This window comes from Babylonia areolata, chromosome 22 (genome assembly GCF_041734735.1).
Source record: "Babylonia areolata isolate BAREFJ2019XMU chromosome 22, ASM4173473v1, whole genome shotgun sequence".
NCBI lineage: Eukaryota > Metazoa > Mollusca > Gastropoda > Neogastropoda > Buccinidae > Babylonia > Babylonia areolata.
The window spans coordinates 33,315,956-33,336,060 of NC_134897.1; the positions used below are offsets into that span (position 1 = coordinate 33,315,956).

At 38.7% G+C, this 20,105-nt stretch overlaps 1 protein-coding gene across 3 annotated transcripts in view; it reads left to right on the forward strand.

Annotated features, from left to right (window-relative positions):
- Positions 1-19,951, forward strand: part of LOC143297424 (furin-like protease kpc-1) — a 218,651-nt gene extending 198,700 nt beyond the window's left edge. For all 3 annotated transcript variants that reach the window (XM_076609770.1, XM_076609773.1, XM_076609771.1), the window contains 2 exons: positions 9,472-9,608; positions 10,821-19,951. In XM_076609770.1, coding sequence (XP_076465885.1) covers positions 9,472-9,608; positions 10,821-11,348 — 665 coding nt within the window. In that variant the 3' untranslated portion in view covers positions 11,349-19,951. The remainder of the gene's footprint in view (positions 1-9,471; positions 9,609-10,820) is intronic.
- Positions 19,952-20,105: the final 154 nt, after the last annotated feature.

Here is a 20,105-nt window from a genome sequence, read left to right on the forward strand (position 1 = left end):
CTTCCGACCACGGATATATCCATGGTTTAGGGGTAACTACATAATCAACTGCATGATTTGAATACGCTTACTTCCTTGCAAATGGCAACTACCTTGATGCGTGTTTGAAGCAATATCTCAACAAGTTTTGGCTCGGTTTTGTGTTTTGTAAAGTGAAAATCTGTTGATTGTGTCAACATGGCTGTCAGGACATACAGTACAGAAGAGACGGCTAGAATTTTGTTTGATTTTCCGCACATCAGCAATAGCAACTACGAAAACATGTTAGAAGCAGGAATAGAAAAAAAAAACCCAGTATTTTAGCTCAAAACCTTTATTTCGTTTTGGGGTTTTCATTGACTCTGAAACCTTCCAGATGAAAGCTGAAATATTGTTTACAGTGAGACATGAGTTGAAACATTGTATGATAATGTTTGTAGGGTTTTGTGTTTTTGTTTTTTTTTCCTAAAAAAATTAATTATCTTCCCCAGATTTGGAGTTATGACATCCTGTCAACATTGAATTTATGATAATTATATTCTCCGTTTATTTTCCTTCAAGAAAACATAACTATGTACTTTTGAGCATAATTTTACTTTTACGATATTTTGTAGAGGTTGGTGATTATTTTGCAAAAATCAGAAATAGTTCTAGATGTGAAAGGGCTAACGATGGAAAGTGCGGGTTGTTAATATAACTACAACAGTCGACATTGCACTGACATTGGAACATAGGATAGGATATTTTGTTGGTGGGTTTTTTGTTGTAGTTTTCTGTTTTGTGTGTGTGTGTCCCAATAGATGAAATAAATATACCACAGATGTTTATCTGTTTTTAAAATTCTTTTTTGTTGTTGTTATTTGTTTGTTTTATTATTTTTTGGAGAACTTGTCAGGATATGAATGATGTTTGTTTGCATAAGATTTCCTTTCCTTTTTATTAGGTATTTGTTGTTTAAATTTTTGTGTGTTTTTGTTGATTATTATTGATAATTGATTTATTTTTTGGTCATATGGTTATATTCTTGGTAAGACAATGACTTTTGTGCTGTGTTTTACTTTTGCATATGTCAATTTTAGAAAAATATGATAAAAGATAAGCTATGACATTTTAACAGTTTTGTTTCTTTTTAAGGTTCTTATGTTGTTTTCCCTACCTCTCCTTCTAGCTTTTTTCCTGTCTGAAAGTGGAACTGCATTGATTTTTTTAGAAATAGAAATCCAGATTTTACCTTTATTGTAGCTGTGAAGAAATCCATATTTTGACACTTTACAGTCATTGTGACTAATCCATGTTGCATTCTTGTCAGTTTTGTTTGTGCGAATATCGTTTTTTGTTGTTGTTTTTTTAATGTTTTCGTCTTCTCTTGAGAACAGTATGGTGTATCATACATGTGAAAGCTATCTCGTAGTAATGTTGGAATTGCAGCTGATGAGAAAACATCTTTTGATTGTTTTATGTGAAATACCTCAGTAACATACCTCTCTAGCATTGTTTGGTGTATGAAGAATTTCTTGTTTTACTTTGGTTTAAAGAAAGGAGATTTATCTTAACAGTGTGCTCTGTGTTTGTGTGTGTGAGAGAGTGAGTGTGTGTGTGTTAATGTTGCTTATACGCTTTTTTCCTTACATGATACTTTGTTATGCATTAGTATATTGGTTTATGTAGAAACTTTGAAAATAAAATTACCAAGAAAAAGACCCTTTCCATGCTATTGCAGTGATTACCAGCTTTAAATGGCAGGTGTCTACATTTGATCTTGAAGGCATCAAGTTGTGTGTTTCTATTGTTTTTTTTAAGAAATCACTCCAGATGAGCTCAGACTTATTCTCTCTTCTTTTTACTTCTTCCTTTTTTTTTTTCATCTTTTTTTTTCATAGATCTCCCCTCCCCACATTTCTAGCATTGCGTACAAACATTCTGGTAAAGTCTGTGGTGAAAAGATAGAAAAGTTGGATTATTTTATCAGGATTGCAAGTCTTACACTATGGTTTTTCTGTACATATTCTAGACCTTAAATGAGACCAGTTTCATGTAGAGTTCTTGTGGTCCTGTGTTCTTTAAAGCCAGATTCATTTGGTTCAGGTTGTATCATGCAGCGTTAATACCACTTGGGGAATTCAAATAAAAATGATAAAAGTACTAATGTCCATTCACCACCATGTTCATCCCTTCCCTCTCTCTTTGTCCCTTTGCTATGATGAAGCAAATCTCATCTCAATTACAAATGCCTGTTCTATGCTGTCATGACACATTTCAGCGCAGTGGCTAACAGTGTAACACACCAACAGATGTGAAAGATGGAAGACATCTTGTTATCAGTTTAGTGTGTGGAGTGAACATACATGGTTTCCATGCACCATTCAGACCAGAGTAAAATTGAAATAGATATGTTAACAGCAAGTACAAATACAAAAGAATGTAGAAACCTTGCTTGAAAATGATACATGTTTAAAGTCCATATAATAACAAAGTACATGACAACAGGGTACATCTCTTTCAGACCTTAGCATCCATTTTGGACCAGAAACTGGACCCAAATATTGTAGATGTTCATTTTGAGGGGAATGAAAAAAGAAGTAAGGAAATCCTTGATGACACACCTTTGTTGTAAACACGATCAGGCATACATAGCCATGTCTTGGTATTTGTGAGAATCATTTTCTTTTGTTGTTGAAAAAAAAACAGAGAGAGAGAGAATAAAAAGAATTTTACACTTTCCTCACATAAAATCTCTTTCCAAAACAAGTAAAGTTTGAATTTTATATGCACAGATGCAAACAAGATGCATACGCATGCACAGGCTCGGGCGTTCACACACGCATATATGCATACACACACACACACACACACACACACATTTGTGTGCACACGCATACACATGCATGCTTGTTCACTCACTCACTTACCCATATCTCACCGACTGTATCTGAAGTAGGTCAGCTTGGAACATTACACATACATGCACTCACTCACATATGAAAAGTGTGTATGTGTGTGTGTGAACAAACCATTGATTTAATCTATCTGGATTTCAAATAAGATTTGTCAATCAGCAATCTGGAGTCATTTACCCATTTTGAATTCCAAAACCAGATACTGGAATTGTTGTTTGGCTTGCAGTCTTTCAGATGAAAATATTAGGAGAACAAAGTAATTGATGACGATAAGGGAATTGCCGCTGGTTGAAAAAATAACTTCGATAAGGAAACATTATTTGTAGGCCAAAATATGGCATTGCACTGCAGTTGAAAGCAACCCCAATTTTTTTATGAAGTCTGTCGTCACACAAGAAAACAACAACTATTAATTATCAGTCATTGTTATTTCATGTTCTTGTTTATCTGGTTAGCAGTTTTTCAGATTTCATGTAAAACCTAATAGGAATAAGCCTCAAGAGAGAGGGAGGACGTTTGTGTGCACGTGTGTGTATGCATGCATGCATATATGTGAGTGTGAGTATTTAGATACACTAAACAATGATTAACAATGAATGTGATATTAAAAGAACCAAACACACATGTCCTGGTGAGTTTGAATGCTCTGTGATCTGTCCCAAACCAGTTGTAGCAGGTTGGATTGCACAGTTGTTGGCCTTACTCCTGCTGGTGTATGTGCAGATGATGAGGAGGTAGAAGTATTTTGAACAGCATGCACCACTAAAACATGAAATAATGTAAGGCGACAATGCTGTAAAGCAAATTCAAACCAGCACACATAAATAACAATACACATGCAAGCAAGAAAATTAGAGGGGAAAAAAATTTGTACTGCACTGTAATGCCTTGCTCTCCATGGAGAGGACAGGACATTCCAATTTTTCTTTCTGAAGAAATCTTTTGCGACTGGGATAAAACAAAAAAAAACAAAAAAAGAGTCATAATCTATATATATATATAATAGAAAGTCAGGACAGTTCATGCCAGCTTCAGTCATCCCATCTCATCTCAAGCTGTTTTTTGCCCCTGGGGTAAGTGATCTCATTTTGTTCATCAGCATCTTGCCCTCTATCCTGTGTACAGTACTAACGTGCCCTCATCATCTGCTGCCTGGACTGACTTGAACCCTCACCATCCTCACCAGCTCTTTGAAGACTGATTTTGTCAGTCCTGTGACTGCCTGCCCACTAATAACCAAAGCCTGTTACATAAGCATGTTTGCAGTGGGTTGATTTTGGTTTTAACAAACTGATGTTTTTAGCCTTGCCATCTGCATAAAGTCATGCTAGGATGTAAGTTAAGATACTGTGTGATGTTAATTTGGATTTGATAGATTAAAGGAAAACTTCTAGTCACCACCAGTTTGACAGAAAATACTCTGAAAAGGCAGGAAATGAAGTTTGTGTGTACTAAAGTGTGTACCTTTTTGTACTTAAGATTGTATTAAGAATATTCGGCATTCCTGTTGTGGTTATCATTAAGTTATATTCTCATAAAGCTAAATTTCAAAATGTGATGAGTTGCGTTATTTCAACAACAAAAAAAGAAATGTGTCCTGAGAAAAATGCTTGTACAATTTTTTGCACAATGATCAGGATATGGTATATACTATGTTGGGACCAAAGAATTAATTTTAGGTTCGTGTAAACTTTAGGGGTAGCGTGATTGCATGCAGATGCCTGTATACCATTCCATTGGATATGGCATGACAGTTATTTCCCGTATATATATATATATATATATATATATATATGTATACCATTCTATGATAAATATGTTTGTTTCAAGTCAATTGTTCCTGAAAATTGCTGCTACTCTGCTGGAGATGACTTGGTACCAGACTGCCTTAAGTTTATGATTTTGTGTACCAGAAGCCGTACCATGACAGATGACTTGGTCAGTTGTGTATTGTAAATGGTTACCATTCCCTAAGCAATGTCATGTTTTGAAGTCCCAATCCTCCTCCCCCATTCAACAATTTCCCAGGGAAATCATTCTCTTGTGAAAAAAAAATTGTTTGATCATTCAACTGTAGAAGTGGCTGTAAAGGTAAAACATGAAAATATAGATGTGCCCCAATGCTAATTACTAGCATGATGCAGTTAAAAAAAAAAAAAGTTAAAAAAAGACCACCACTCCAAGGAACAGGTATTTGATAAGAGTGACTTTTTACTTAAGGACATGCCTATTAAAATGTGATAGTGAGCCATGAAGGCTTGGTCTCTTGGTTTGGTCATGAACTAGGCCACCTCCTTGAACTCCTTGAGCATGTGCATACGTTCTCAGGAACCATCAGTTTTGTGTGATAATGGCACTTATTTCAGAACTGTTATTGTAAAGAAAGATGGTGCAATTTTTTTGGGGGGGTGGGGGTTGTGGAGGGGGGGGGGGGGTTGAGAATTTTGCCTGTATCGGTCTGACACCAAAGAAAACTAACACCAGGTCTTTCATACAAGACATCTTTGCATGACCCTCACTCCCCTTTCCCTAAACCCTGTTACTGTCACACCAGTCCAGGTCTTATTCCAGTCAAAACTTTTGCATCATTGAATGGGACACTTCTTTTCCATGCAATTTACAGGAATAATCCTGTAGAAGTGTGAGTGTTTGGAATGTGTGTGAAATACCACTTTTTATATGCTTTCCTCTTTGCATTCATGTAGAACAGGTTGCCAGTAAATGATTTTCTATGTCAGCATCATTTAAGTGATATTCAGTCATGGCAGGTACTCACAGGGTTCATATTTTTTAATTAACTTCTTCGGTGCCAAGCATTATTTTGACTTGTGCTTCCTATTTGTGGTTTTGGGTGGCGGAGGGTAATAATTAACAAAAAGTTTTAGCACATAAACAACTTCAATAAATGGAAGGAAAATGAACTATCAAATTCTGATAATCAGAAGTTCATTTAACTCATTCGGCTGGTGTAGCTGCAGTTGTTATGCTACCCCATGAGGAAAATGTGGAAAAAAATTTAATTGTCGAAACTGCTGTAGTGTTCAGTCGTCCAGAACCATGCCTCATGTCAGGAACACTATAGTGTTCCATCGTCCGGAGTGAGTTAACACAATAATTGTATATATACATGTCTTTCAGTTGCAACGCCTCCTGTGTCACATCCACTCACTTATTTAATGATCACTTTCAGACAGTATAAAAGTGGTTATCAGTGACCCAGTTGGCCCACAGTAGCTGACGATAGCTGATCAGTGCCAGCATGCTTTTCTAAATCCATGCTGTACACGTAATTCACAACTCACACAAAACTGTTCACCACCCTTCATCACACTCTCCCTCCCTCCCTGCCCTGAATAAGTGGGCGATGTGTATTTTAGGTCAGCTGTAATTAAACCACAGAGCTATACTCGACTCTTGCTCCACTTTCTCTCCTCTGTTGGCTACATCTAGCTCTTCAACTACCCCCACCCTCCCTCTTCTCTGCAAATCATCATTCTAACATTCAGTCACAGCACTCGATTCGTCATCATCAATTATTTTTAAAGCTTCTTCAGTATCTGTGATGGTAAAATCTCTTTTTTTTCTTTTTAGTTGGAACACACTATTGTTTCAAGCCACTTAGGTAAGGTTGAGGTTCGTCATCTGCCATTTTGAAAACATAGTGAGGGGGATGCTGACAATAACATCCAGATATTATCATACAGTGTGACTGGCTGTTGCTCTTCGCAGATAATCAAAGTCGACATATCAAGCTTTCTGGCTAGTGGCTATTGGGACACATCAACATTAAAACAGAACTGTAAAAAAATCCTGAAATGATGCTGATGTATACATACGTCATGGGGCAAGAAGCAAAGCATTTGGACATATGTGTGTGTGTGTGTGTCAGGGGCAAAGTATCGAAGCGTTTCTTATGATGTATATATACATTATATGCCACTAAACAGGTTACAATAAAAAAAAAAAATAAAGAAATTAAATAACAAGGGGCATAATAATCCAGCACTTAAATTCTGACTTCCTGTATGGGTCTTGCGCATCTATTGAATGCAAAAAAGTAAAAAATAAAAAGTGGGTGGGGGAGTATTCAACAAAGTGTGGCTTTCAAAGCTTGAGTTTGCCAGGTGGCTGCAAAAAGGATATTGGCAGAAAGCTTTCTGCTTAGTTTTGTGAAATTTTGTGGAACCACATTTTAACATGCCACATTCCTTTCCTGTCATTCAAATAAAGCAGGCTGTTCTGAATGTAAGAATTATTCAAGTCTTTACTGAAAAGTCCAGGGGGTTTGCTGTTGTAGGTTCATTTTATTAACATTTTTCAAGGATGCTGTATTGTTATTCAGTATGTTTTCAGTTTTTTACCTGTGGTTCCAGTGGTCAGTTTGTGAGGTGAACTTCAGTTGTTTTCTTTGTGTGTGTGTGTGGATGTGTTCAAGATTAGGTTTTGTAAATGGACATTAAATTGAAGCTAACATACACATTTTGAGACTTCAAGACTTAGTAGTTGCAAATGGAAGCATGCATGCAAACACACACACACACACACACACACACACACACACACACACACACACAGTAAACCAGAAAATGAAGGTAAGCCCTTTCTCAGTATTTCATTTGTATTTAATTTTTCACCTTTATTTGACAACAGCATGTCATGAGATTGTAATTCTCTGCCTTTGGGGTTTTAAGTTTTTTCTAAAGTTAAAAAAATGTTTATTAAAAAACAAACAGCCTTTATGAATAGGACAAAGGAATAAAAAAAAGGACGGTCAGAATGGGTGTTGATGATTTGATTCTTCTTTTGATTTATGCTGTTTTAATGACTGCATGATGTTATTGTTCTGATGAAAATATCAAAACGAAACCCACTGTTTTCAGTGCTGCCATCCTCAACGTTTTGATGATGGCAAGTTGCTGTGATGGATGAACCTGAACCCTGTAAATTTATCACAGAATGAAAAAAGTACAAATTCCATCACTCTTCTGCATGGTGCACCTGAAAAGCAAAGACTTTGGAGCTGCATGGAATTTTCTGTTCATGTCATTTGTAACTTGCTTATACGTTGTTGTTGTTGTTGTTGTTTTTCTCCAACAAAGTTACCTGCTTGTGTTTTTATCAGTCATAATACTTGCTGCTTGCAGCATGGCTGTTAGTGATGTGTTTGTAAGGGGAGAATGTCAGTGTGGTATGAAAGAGTCTTTTCTGTTTGTGTTTTTTTCATCAGAAATAATCAGCACACACACACACACACACACACACACACACACACACACACACCTACACACACACACACACACACACACACACACACACGAGTTCCATGCTGGTTCAGTGGCTGGTAGTGGAAACCAGTAACACCTTAATTTTTTCATTAATAGACCATTGTGTTTTAGAACTCACATTCCCTGTTCTTGAACTGCCATAATTTGGTATGGAAAACAGATTTTAAAAAAATTAAAAAAACAACAACAAACAAAACAATAAAAGTGGTGTAGGATGATCAAAACCATACTGATATTTTTCTCTTAAATCTGTTCTGTGGTAAACTTCCACCCTTTTCATCCTTTCATTTGTACAAGTTATTTTTCTGTCATGCGAAGATTTGTCATCAAGGAATTCTTGTGCATTTACAGAATCTTGTATGCAGCTGTACCTTCTTAGGTCTCAGAATCTTTCACATGAAGACATCAGTATACAATATTATTCGATGTTAGATTGTCATTAGCTTAAAAATTGAATAGACCAGTTCTCACTTTAAAAAATATATATTATACACTATTCATGATCACTGTTGATGCAGTGATGTACACATCTCGGGGCAGAGTCAGAAGTTAGGTCTGACTTTCTCATGATAGATCACAGAAGATGAATTACCTTCACTACTTACAGTGAGCCAAATTTGAATTCACTGTTTGAAAGTTAACAGTTACTGAAGGAAGCTAATTTATCATCATCAATTGAGTCAGGGAAAAACTAAAGGAGTTACAAAAGAGATGATATCTCCTCCTCCAAAATGAGATAAGATTGCCTACATGGCAGGGGTAAAACAGTCGTACATGTAAAAGCCCACTCGTGTACATGGGAGTGAACGTGGGAGTCACAGCCCATAAATGAAGAAGAAGAAGAAGATGATGATTTCAACAGACTGGTGTCTGGATCAGTTTTAACAATTGGAGCTACCTGCATAACTGTGGCTTGCAGTTATGCAGACTGGCTCAGTGATGTTGTAGACTGTGTGACAATGGCTCAGCAGAATAGGTTCAGAGGTTAATACTTTGACTAAATGAAATTCTGCAGACTGGCTCAATGATATTCTCAGAGACTAAGTAACAACATTTCTGCAGAATAGGTTTTAGAGGTTAGTACTTTGACCGAAATAGGTGCATAGAAAAAAAGGGGATATTCTGAGGGATGTGTGCAGAGTGGTTTAGAGGTTCAGTACTTTAAATAAATGATGCATAGACTGCGGAAGGTATTGATAGGGGTGTTGTCTTGTGTGTGCTGAGTGGTTTGGAGGTTAGTACTTCAAATAAATGGATGCACAGACCGAGGAATATACTGAGAGGGGTGTTGTGTTGTGTTGTGTGTGCAGAGTGTAAGCCTGGTTTCTTCAAGATGGACCAGCATTGCGTGGCGCACTGCCCAGAGCACTACTACGGCAGTGTGCAGGCCGTACACCTGGCCTCCCCCATCCAGCCCAATTCTTCCAAACCCCTTCTCCACACACAGGTAACATTTCTGTCTGCATCATGCTGATTCTCATCATTTTCTTCACAAAATAAAAACCATTTCCAAACTCAGCCACAAACACAGGAAACAAAACCAGTACAGTACAGTAGCCGTTTATTGTCATATTAACAAATGTTGTGCTGTATGTATGTACATATGATAGTCCGTCGTGTACGACTATGACCACCAGAACAGCAGAGGAGGTATCTGCTGTCCTGACTATCTGGGCTAGAATTTGATTATAGTAGATAGTGTCCTGCCCAAGTTATATCCCCATTCTCTCAGCCAAGAGGGTTTTAGGACAGTCTGCATTTGATGGTTCCCAAAGGCCAACAAGCCCCCAAGGCTGCAGCACTACAAGCCAGTGCAATCTTGCCTCCCAATTTCAGTGATAGTCCTTCACAAACGACTAAGTGACTTCCTATTGCAGGGTCTCACTTTGCTGTTGGCCCAGCAGTAAGCTTATGTTGAGTTAACAAACTGTTATACAGGCATAAGAGACTTTTTCTACATTTAGGAATTGCAAGCCAGATGGATGCCCAGAGACAAATTGGCCATCGCTTTTGGATACTGTCAAACATTGTACCTCCAACTAGCTGCGACTGGAAGGGCACAGGTCTGAGTCTCAGCAGAGATTTTTTTTTTTTTCAGCCAGTCATCAGCTGCTACCCAGAGTTGCATGTGCTGTGGACAGACTGGGACCACACAGTTGAGGGTCATCATCTTCACAGATGTCTGTTTGTGTCATGGAGTTTTGCTCAAATTTCTAAACACAACACTGCGTGTGTCTGTACCAATTGAACTTAGTGGACATAGGGAAGTGTGGAGTACAGGCACGTTAAGTGATTTGGATATGAAAGGAAATGTGGTGTACAGACATGTTAAGTAATTCCAAACCTAAATGGATCCATATTGTAGCAGCATTATCACTCTACCATCATTCATCAATATGAAAATATAGAAAACAGAAAACAAATTCTGGTTTCCTTCAAAACTCTTCTTCAGATCAAACATTTGGTATATGTGATACAGGAAAAAGGGTGTGTCCTTTATTAATGAGATATTGGATAAAGGACATGTCCTTTATTATTGTGATAGTTAATGAAGGACAGGTTCTATACATTCATGATATTGGATGATAGCAAAATGAAGATGACATTCCTTTCTAAAGTCCCACCTCATCCTGACTGGAGTGTTGATGCCATGTCTCAGGGTGTGTGCAAGCCTTGTCACCCTTCCTGCCTGACGTGTCGCGGCGACTCGCCCAGTGACTGTTTCCAGTGTGCGTCGGGCTACGAGCGTCAGGGGGACAGTGAGGCAGTGTGCCACAAGACCCTGCTGTGGGACCTGCTGGACCCGGCCGTCATGAAGCACTTGGCCTGGGCCCTCATCCTCTGCATCGGCGCCATTATCTTCTTCTCCTTGCTCTTTGCCATCCTGCAGGCCAGACACCGGCGCCGCCTGTGCTGGGCCTCCAAGCACAGCTATGTGCCAGACTGGACCAAAGGCGCCTACAACGGGGTGTCCACGCTGGACGAACCAGAGTCCAGGTCCATGCCTGGCGCTTCCTCCACACGGGACAGGATGGGGGCGGCACACCAAGACCCAGACTTCTGCTCCCACTCCTTGTTCAAAACCAGCTCCCCTCCCCCAACTCCTCTCCCTCCCTTTGGGGCAGAGTATCGCCTGAACGGGTACAGCAAGGGAATGGGCTACCCTTCTCTGGATCCTGCAGTTTAGCATTGGCCAGGCGTCAGGCCTTTGCCAGGGTCTGTCCCCTACCTGACATTTGCAAACCTTAAGTGCTTCAGTGTGCTGAGATGATGCAACAAATGTGAGCAGGAGGATTGAGCGTGCGAGTGAGACCGTGTACATGTGTTTCCTTGGGGATGGGAGGGGAAAGGCACCCTGGTGTTGAACAGAGCCCCTTCCCATGTTGCATAGGAATAGCTGGGGTACATAAGGAATGGACGAAAGTGGCCAGTGGTGAGACTGGTGGTTAGCTGGAAGGGGTATCAGTCTCCACAGGCATGCACTCGTCTGTTCTGTCCGGGAACATTCCATGTAAACTGTGGACTGGCCACAGAACTCAAAAGCTGAGAATAGCAAAAACAGGGAAGCAAACCTCCTGACCTGACCTCCAAACATGGTACAGTGAGGCAGTGACGCTAAGCGGATGGGTTTCTGTACAGCAGTGTCTGACCTGGTATGAAGAGAAGCAGCAGCACAAGGAGGAGGGGTGTGAGGGTGACGTCATGTCCCTGACCCCCTCCTCCTCTCAACTACAGCATTACCTTTTTTCAGCCCTTCTCCTCACCTCCCAGCCTGATGCATGATTACCAGATGGCACCTGACATCAATTCACGTCACTTGCAGAGTACCTCACTGTTGATTCAAACCTTCCCCTTCTGACGCAATTGTACAGATAGGTCTGGACCTCGCAGAGAATTCACCATCAGTACTTAACTTGCCTACTTCTTGTCTGCACTGTTTTTGTCAACAGTGAGCAAGGAACAACACCCAACAAAATCTGGAACACAATTTGGTTTACACATTGGTTTCAGGAATTCAGGGGGTAGTGGGGGAAGGGAAACAAAAACTTGACCAGTTTTCAGAAAAGGGACAATCATGTAGATGTGTCATAAAACTCCTGTGTAGAATAGACATAGGCACTAGGTGCATGGTGGTCCGTAGTAGTTGGCACAAGTGGTAGCACTGTTTCTCCTATTCTGCTGCCTATGTGGATAGACGAATGTGGAGTATATCAGTTTGTTGGTTTCAAGGAACTGAGCCTGATAGAACAAAGAACTGGACCATGGCAGATTTTGGTCAAAGATAGGAGCAGCTCTAGTGAGATTGCCTTTTGCTTTTAGTGTTCCGCTGTCCCCCACCCTGCTGCACAGCTTTGATTCCCCACCACCCTATTTAAGCACCACCTCTGACTTTCTGTAGGGTTTGTTTTGTTTTTTATTGGGGGGCGGGGAGGGGGGGGGGTTGTTGGGTTTTTTTTGTTATCTCTTGCACACTCTTGTCTCCACAATAAGTCCTTTGTGTCTTCCTTCCACACCTGGCTTTTCCTGCTGCCTCCCCCTTACCCCCCACCACATAGGTCAACTGTCTGTCCACTGTCGGTGGTCTGATGTCTTCTTGACCCTGCTGTTCACACTTGGCATTCCCTTTTCCACCACCGACTTTCCTTTTTCCACCTGCTGTCCTTTTTGTCTGACCCTGCTTCCCTTTTTGCCCTTCCCTCTGCTGTATGTCATTTTTATTTGACTCTTGCTCCCCTTTTTATCCATCTGTACACTATATGTGGAGTTGTGACCTTGTGATAATTTGCGTGACTCGCATGAATTAGGATTTTTAACCCCCATTAGACCTTGATTGGTGAACTGAGCACTCGCCTTACAGATGAGATATGAAACCTAGGTCCAGTGCACAGCTTTTCTTTAGAGCATGTAAAAGAACCCATGGCGAAATTCTGCAAAAAAAATCCACTGATAGTAAACCACATACACTTGCAAGCTGGGAAAAAAATGGACTGTGCCTGATTTCGGTGGCACACACACTCCAGGAAGAGCAGCCCTAATGCCATGCAGAGAGAATTTTGTGGCTGCAATGTATTGTAATACAACACACTATCTGTCCTTTGACCTTACTTTCCGTTTTACCCATCTCCTCAATGTGACATCTCAACTATTCCTCTTTTTTTTTTTTTTTTGCCCATCTCTATGCCATGTGTTCTTTTGATCCACTGCATCTGCTTGCCTTTTTACCCATTTTGTCACTAACTTCCCACCTTCTGTCTTCATTCTGTGCTCAGTGCAAATATGCCAAAGAAAACAGTCCAGGCTTGTGGTCCATGTAGAGACAAGTTAAACTGTCCTCAGTTTGTTGACTTGGATCCTCCCATTTCTTTGTCATTTCTTGTTCCTGGTTACTGGCTGATCACACAGATGTGCTGCCTCGGAAAGCGAATCTCAAGTCTTTATCGCCAGCAGTGCTAAATGTTTGTTGTTGTTCTTTTTGTGAATTGGTCTGCAATGTTCAGACTTGTCAGGCACTCGTACTTATATATATATATCTACAAATATATATATACATAGATTACATTCTTGTATTGCAGTCCACTGAAGGTATATAGTGTAACGCATTGACTGTGAAGGAAAAAAACAACAACTTAATCCCTTCTTTTGTGTCAGACAGTCCATCAACAAGACAGTGTTATGTTGCCTGAAAGCATAGCTGTGTTGGGTCTATGCTTTGTGAACACTTGTGAGACACAAATGAGCAGTGGCCGTGTCACCAGCTAGTGGTGACATTTCTTCCAGAAAGCATGGAGCTGCCTTTGATGTATTTACTTCAGTTGTGTACATTACGGGGAAAGGGCGGTCACTTGATTTGAATCTCAGGCATTGTGGCTTTTTATTTTTCCCCTAAAAAGGGTCGCCGCCTTCAACTCTGTCAATCATCGATTTTGTTCATGTTTTGTTTTTGTTTTTCTAATTGATAGCCCATCACGTGTGACCAGAAAAGCAAGACATTGGCCATGATCAGTAGGATGTCTATGGATCATCAGTACATTTGTTATGACTGTTTTTAAAGTGTCACTGTCAATTGAAAATGATTTTGTACTATTTACTTTACAAAGTTACCTCTCAGTAGACTGTGGACAGGTAAGATTTTGTTCTTTCCATCTGATAAAACTGTTATTGAGGATGCATTTGTCTGTCATCAGTCATCTGTGGAATTAAGTGGAACATGCCAGACAGTACAGGTAAATGTCCCTCAAGAGCTGGCACTCCTGCAGCTGTCAAGCTGCTTCTTTCTTTCATTTTGGTCAGCTGTCTCTTTCTCTCTGTTACTTTTCTTTGTCAGTGTTCTCTGTTATCTGAGCTTGCCTTCTTGTCCTACCATTTGCCTCTTTCCATGTATGTCCCTTTCCCATTTTCATTCTTGAGATCATTTTTAGAATGGAATTGGAAAGTGCATACTAGGTAAGGCATAGTTTTGTTCTTTGTGAAATCATTTGATTAAAAACATACGCTTGTGAGTTACAAAAAAGTGATGCTGCTTTGTTGGCATTCTGTTGTTGTTGTTTTTTTTAAAGTGAGCAGTCCAAATGGTACACACAAAAAATTGTTGAAACAAGGAATCATCAGTTCGAATATACTCCTGCAGAGCCTGTTCCGGTCATTTTTATAATTCAGGAATTAGTCACTGGCATATTCATGCTGATGGACACAGTAATCAACATTTGGGAAAAGAAATGGGTATCTTAGTGTGCAGAAATTTTTTAGAAACAGTTTGATATGGACAAAAGACAGATGGTCAGTAGGCTGACAAAGTACAGCTGTGCTGCATGACATCGCTCTTTGAAATGTGGCCAGTGTTTTCTGTGAACACCCTCAAAATATATCTTAGTGTAGTTCTATTAAAAGGCTCAAATCAAGGACACTGAAAGCCTCCAGAATGTAGTTCATGTTTTCATTAGAATCCTATATATATATTATTAGTGTTTCCATTATATTTGGATAATAGATGTTATCATTGAACATTCTATGATATGGTCGCTGCTTTTCTCCAATGCTGAAAGAAATTGGGCAGGTCTTGCAATGTTTTCATAACATTTTGCAATTGAAAAGGCCATCAAGATACAGTCAGTGTCTGTCGAAAGCCCCAAACACTCAACCTAAGTCCTTTGAATCTTTTGCTATTTCATAAGTGAACATGCTTGTTTGGGGAGACTCTCCAAGGTGTTCTTACTGAAGTTCTCTGATACCTTTTGGCCAGGTCTTACTTTTCTGTGAAAGCCTTTTTGATATGGTCAGTGTTCTCGCTTGAATTCAAAGTCATGGGGATATGTACTGTGGACGTTTTCATTGAAAGCCCTAGGAATGCATCATTGGTGGTTCTGCTGTCACTTCACAGTGTATGAGAATTGTTTGTTTCCTCAGTATGGTCAGTATTTATGTTGCATGCAGATTGCTGTACAAAAATGTGGATTTTTTTTTTTTTTTTTTTTTTCAACACATGGTGTGAATCTGTTGTCATCATTTTTGGAGCATTCAACAAACAGTGTGCACACGGACTCGAGAATGTGGTAGGTCATTTGCAAATTACCAGTTTGTTTTGGAACCGATTTGTTACACTTCTTTTACAGTGAACTGTTTGGAACTGATTTGTTATGTTTATTTTACAGCGATGTCTATGTACTTAAATGATTATCTATGCAAATTATTTTTCCATTGGATTTATTTTTTAGTCGCAATATGATGACTGATTTTGATGATTGCCCTGTTTGAGATTGTGTTTTGTTTTCTAGGCATGTTTCAGTGGTTATCAGCACTCAGATGAAAGTGTACAAGTTATCCTTTGATTCCCCCAGTCAGTTTATCCCCATTAAATTTGTGAAGATTCTGAAGTCAGTGATTAAAAGTTTAATGACAGCTGCTATTTTCTGTTTATACATCTTTTGTATGGACAAGGCCAAATATTTTGGAGGAAAAAAAAGTTCTGTTAAAAAAAGTATGCATTTTTTTCTACCTCTGTCCAATCTTCACATGAAAGACTCCAAAGCCAGGTATGTATGTTGATGGGGAGGTCCATGAAGCACTGAAAGTGGTACAAAAAAAAGAGAATGCATGTTGGAAATGGATGCAGGGGAAAAAGGAGGGGATAGGAGAAAGGGTAAGAGAACCACAGAGTACTAGTACCTCCATGATTATAGGGCAGATATTTGTTACCCGGACACTAATGGTGTAGGCTTCTGTTGCCGAGTTGTATACTGCACAGTTCCACTGAAATCCTCAATTCAAATTTATTGAAAATATTGTCTCTTCTCGGATGTACATATTCACTTATTTTGTATGGTATTTATTTTCATAACCAGTCATTTCAAATATGCATTTAACACTTTTGTAATTGCAGGATATGTTATGATTTGCTGTTGGGTAGTTTTGTTTCCGTGTTGTTTCATCAGTCCCGTACAAAGGATTGTGTATGCTCATTTTACGGCACAGACCGTTTTACAATGACCGCAGCTGACAGGTGTGGAGAGTGTGGAGGCAATAGTTTAAAATAATGGTATGTGTGTGTTCCTTTTTTATATGACTCTCTTTTCAGATTTTATTCCTGTAAGTTAAGGATGGTTCAGTTTCGCAAGTCTTTTCTTTGCAGTTGAATATATGAAACCTTATTTCAAGTGTTATCATCCATTATTATGTATTGTGTCAGTTGCTTCTTGATTTCAACATTGACCTGTTGTTAGTTATGTTTAACATTTTAAATTGTACATTGAGTTGTTCATTATACTTCTGATTTGCAGGTTAAGCAAAGCCAATGGTTGATCACCCAAACCTGCCAAGCTCATTAGCTCTAAGTTTTTAACACAGTTACTGTTCTTTTTATTCAGTAGTGTCTCTTGAAAGAAAGCCCAGCACAAGTTTGTTTAAAATGAAAAAAAAAAGCCCCCAAAGCCACACTTGCTTCATCTGCATTTTTATGTTATGTTTTGTTGTTGCTGAATTGTAAAATAGTTTTCAGTGCTTGTTAGATTTTAATGCTTACTTTTTACGCATTTTATGATATTTTTTTTTCTTTTCAAGAGAGGTGTTGTGAAGAAGAAATGGTGACTTTCAGGGATGATGTTGACACACTGTTTTTCACCTGGAATGTTGTACATGTAAATGTTTCATTGTTGTCATGAGAAGTCACCTTATGGATGTTACGCACAGTGTGTTGAGCACTAGATTGGTGGTTGTCCTTTGCTAACACTGGGATCACATGGAACGAAAGTGAAAGCCTGGTCCTCTGTGTTGTCACTGGTTGGTTTGTTGGTTGATTGGTTGTTGTTATTCCTTGCTGAGACAGCTCCCCAAGTCAGAAAACATTGTAACAAAAGCAGTAGAAGATGAACACTATAGAAACTGTTGCCTTTGATCCAGAGTTTGTTTGAAAGTTTACATGTGTGTGGTAAGGTAATGGTATGCATGCATTATGTGTATCAGTCACACAGAAAAATACAGTTGCTCGTGTTGCCCAAAGGTACCTATTTCTTTGCCTTGAATGGTAATTATTATGGTATAGACTACCTTTCCACACAAGGCCATTGCCAGAAGGGTGGAGATGATAGAGCAGTGCATTGAAAGGTAACCTCTATAAGACAGTGTGCAACTGTTGCAGCCCATCATAACAAAAATTGAAATGAGTGAATAAACACATGGGTGCTGTTTCCACCTTCTTATCACAGTCATCCCACTTGGTAGATTGCGCTATTTTGAGCAGCATACAATTAAGAACTTTTGTGAGAGTAGAGAAAGTATTTTTTCCTTGGCTCTGAAAGAGCATGTGAGTATACACATATATAGACAAAATACATACAGCCTTGATTTTATTTTTAACATTCTGGAGCAATCAGCTGGTCTGTCCTTCATTAAAGCCTAGGTCTTTGTACTTGGTTACAGAAGAAAAAAAATCATCTGCCAGCTAGGTTTATATCACTTCACACTTTATTACATGTATCATAATCCAGTTTGGATGAAAGATGATATGAACAAATAGCAAATTGTTTTGGTTTTTTTTCTTTTTTTTCTCTTTAATTATGTTTATTTAATGTTTTCTGGAAGACCTCAGTGCAATACATTTATGAAGAGTAAAGTATGAAATGCAAAGTTGCACATACTTGCCGATCTTGGCTTTAGAAAGCATACAAAGCTGATGAGTATTGAGCATAATATAGAAGTGCATTAATGACACTTTTCATTTGTTAAAATTCACACTTGTTATGATACCATTTGTTGTGAATTTGGTTTTATGATGAACACTTGAAAATGGATTGTGGTTTTTGCCACCATCTTCAGTGTCTTCATCCACCTCTACAGTACTTCCCTTAATCCATGGTTTAGTTTGTTTTAAATTTTTGTTCAAGGTTTAGTGATTTTTGTAACTGTTGGCTTTTTTTGTCATAAGTGGTTAATGTATAACACTGAAACCTGTAACCACACCATGAGTCAGATTTGATAAGGAGTTACAAATAATTTTGTCGTTAGCATTATAGGACCGAACCCTCTTCCATCTGTTTTGGTTGTTTGATGTCTGTGAGGTAGTGGCTTGTTACAGGGGGAAAGAAAGGGGTGCAAGGTGTGAAAGTGCGTACCTGTTACGTTGTTCTAGAGCACATCAAAGAGAACCATTTCTACCTTGCGCAAAATGTTCTTTGTTTTTATGTTGATGCCTCTGTGCAAAAAAAAAAAAAAAAAAAAAAGAAGGAAAAAAACTGTATTATTGTCATGTCATCATTTGTGTGTGAAAAGAAAAAGAAAACAGTCTGTATTGTCTTCATGCCATTGATTCTTTTTGTACAAATGGTTTGACCTGAAATATCCACATCCATTTCTTTGTGCAAAACAGATTTGTGTTGCTGTCATCTATTTTAATGTGCAAACATTGAACATCATCCATTTTTCTGTGCAGACTAGTTAACGTGTTGATGAGCAATTTCTCTGTTAACTTGGGCACTGGAAAACATAATGAAAAAAAAGTGTTGGTACCATTATTGTCTCAACAAGGAACACACAGACTGTACCATCAGAAGTTAGAAATCAGCTCTGCTTTCGCTTACCTCCAAGATATATCCCACCCAGGCAAAGAGAGCAGGTAAGTATAAACGATTTCACTTCATGCTTTACAGTTCCTGTACAGTTTACAACACCTTAATGTTCAGGTTCTAAAAAACATATATGCAATTGTTTTATTCTTTGGATTTTAGTACTTCAGATCTGTTCAGAAAGCTTTCTTTAATAACTTATAACATGTATGTGCATTCTACCACCATGTAAATGGTATTGGTGAAAAGTACCAGCACATGAAATTATCGGAAAACATGAAAGAGATACATAGGCAAGATCAATTCAGTTGCCCTCAGGCAGTGACTCTTGGATTGAAAGGAAAACTCACGTATTCAATAGATTATATTGCAATCTCTGCATGTGTTTGTGGATTTTATACTCTCATTTTGCCCATCTCAGAATTGATATAAACATTTGTCTCTTCTTCTGTCTCATCTATTTTTCATTTCAAGTTTCAGTCTCGTCCAAGGAAAAAAACAAAAGAACTATACTGATACCACAGCTCTCTTTTGTCATATTGGACAGTCCGTTATGTATCAAATCATCCATTTGTGTTTGTGTGTGGAGTTGGCAAGACGCGTCCAGCATCTTGTACCAACAACTGTTCAGATGGATTTTAGTCTTCAAGCAGTCAGCTTTTTCTCTTTGTACTGTAGCTCCATAGCCAACAATCAAAATAAAACACAACTAATACTTGTGACTCGTCATTTGTGACTCAGTGTGTTTGTTTATGTGTGCAAGATGGAAATATGTGTTTGTGAAGTGTACATACAATTTAGAGATGCTTAGAAGGCAAAAGTGTGTACCAATGGGATTATGTGAAACAAAAAGATGTGTACCAATGGGATTATCTGAGACAAAAAGATGT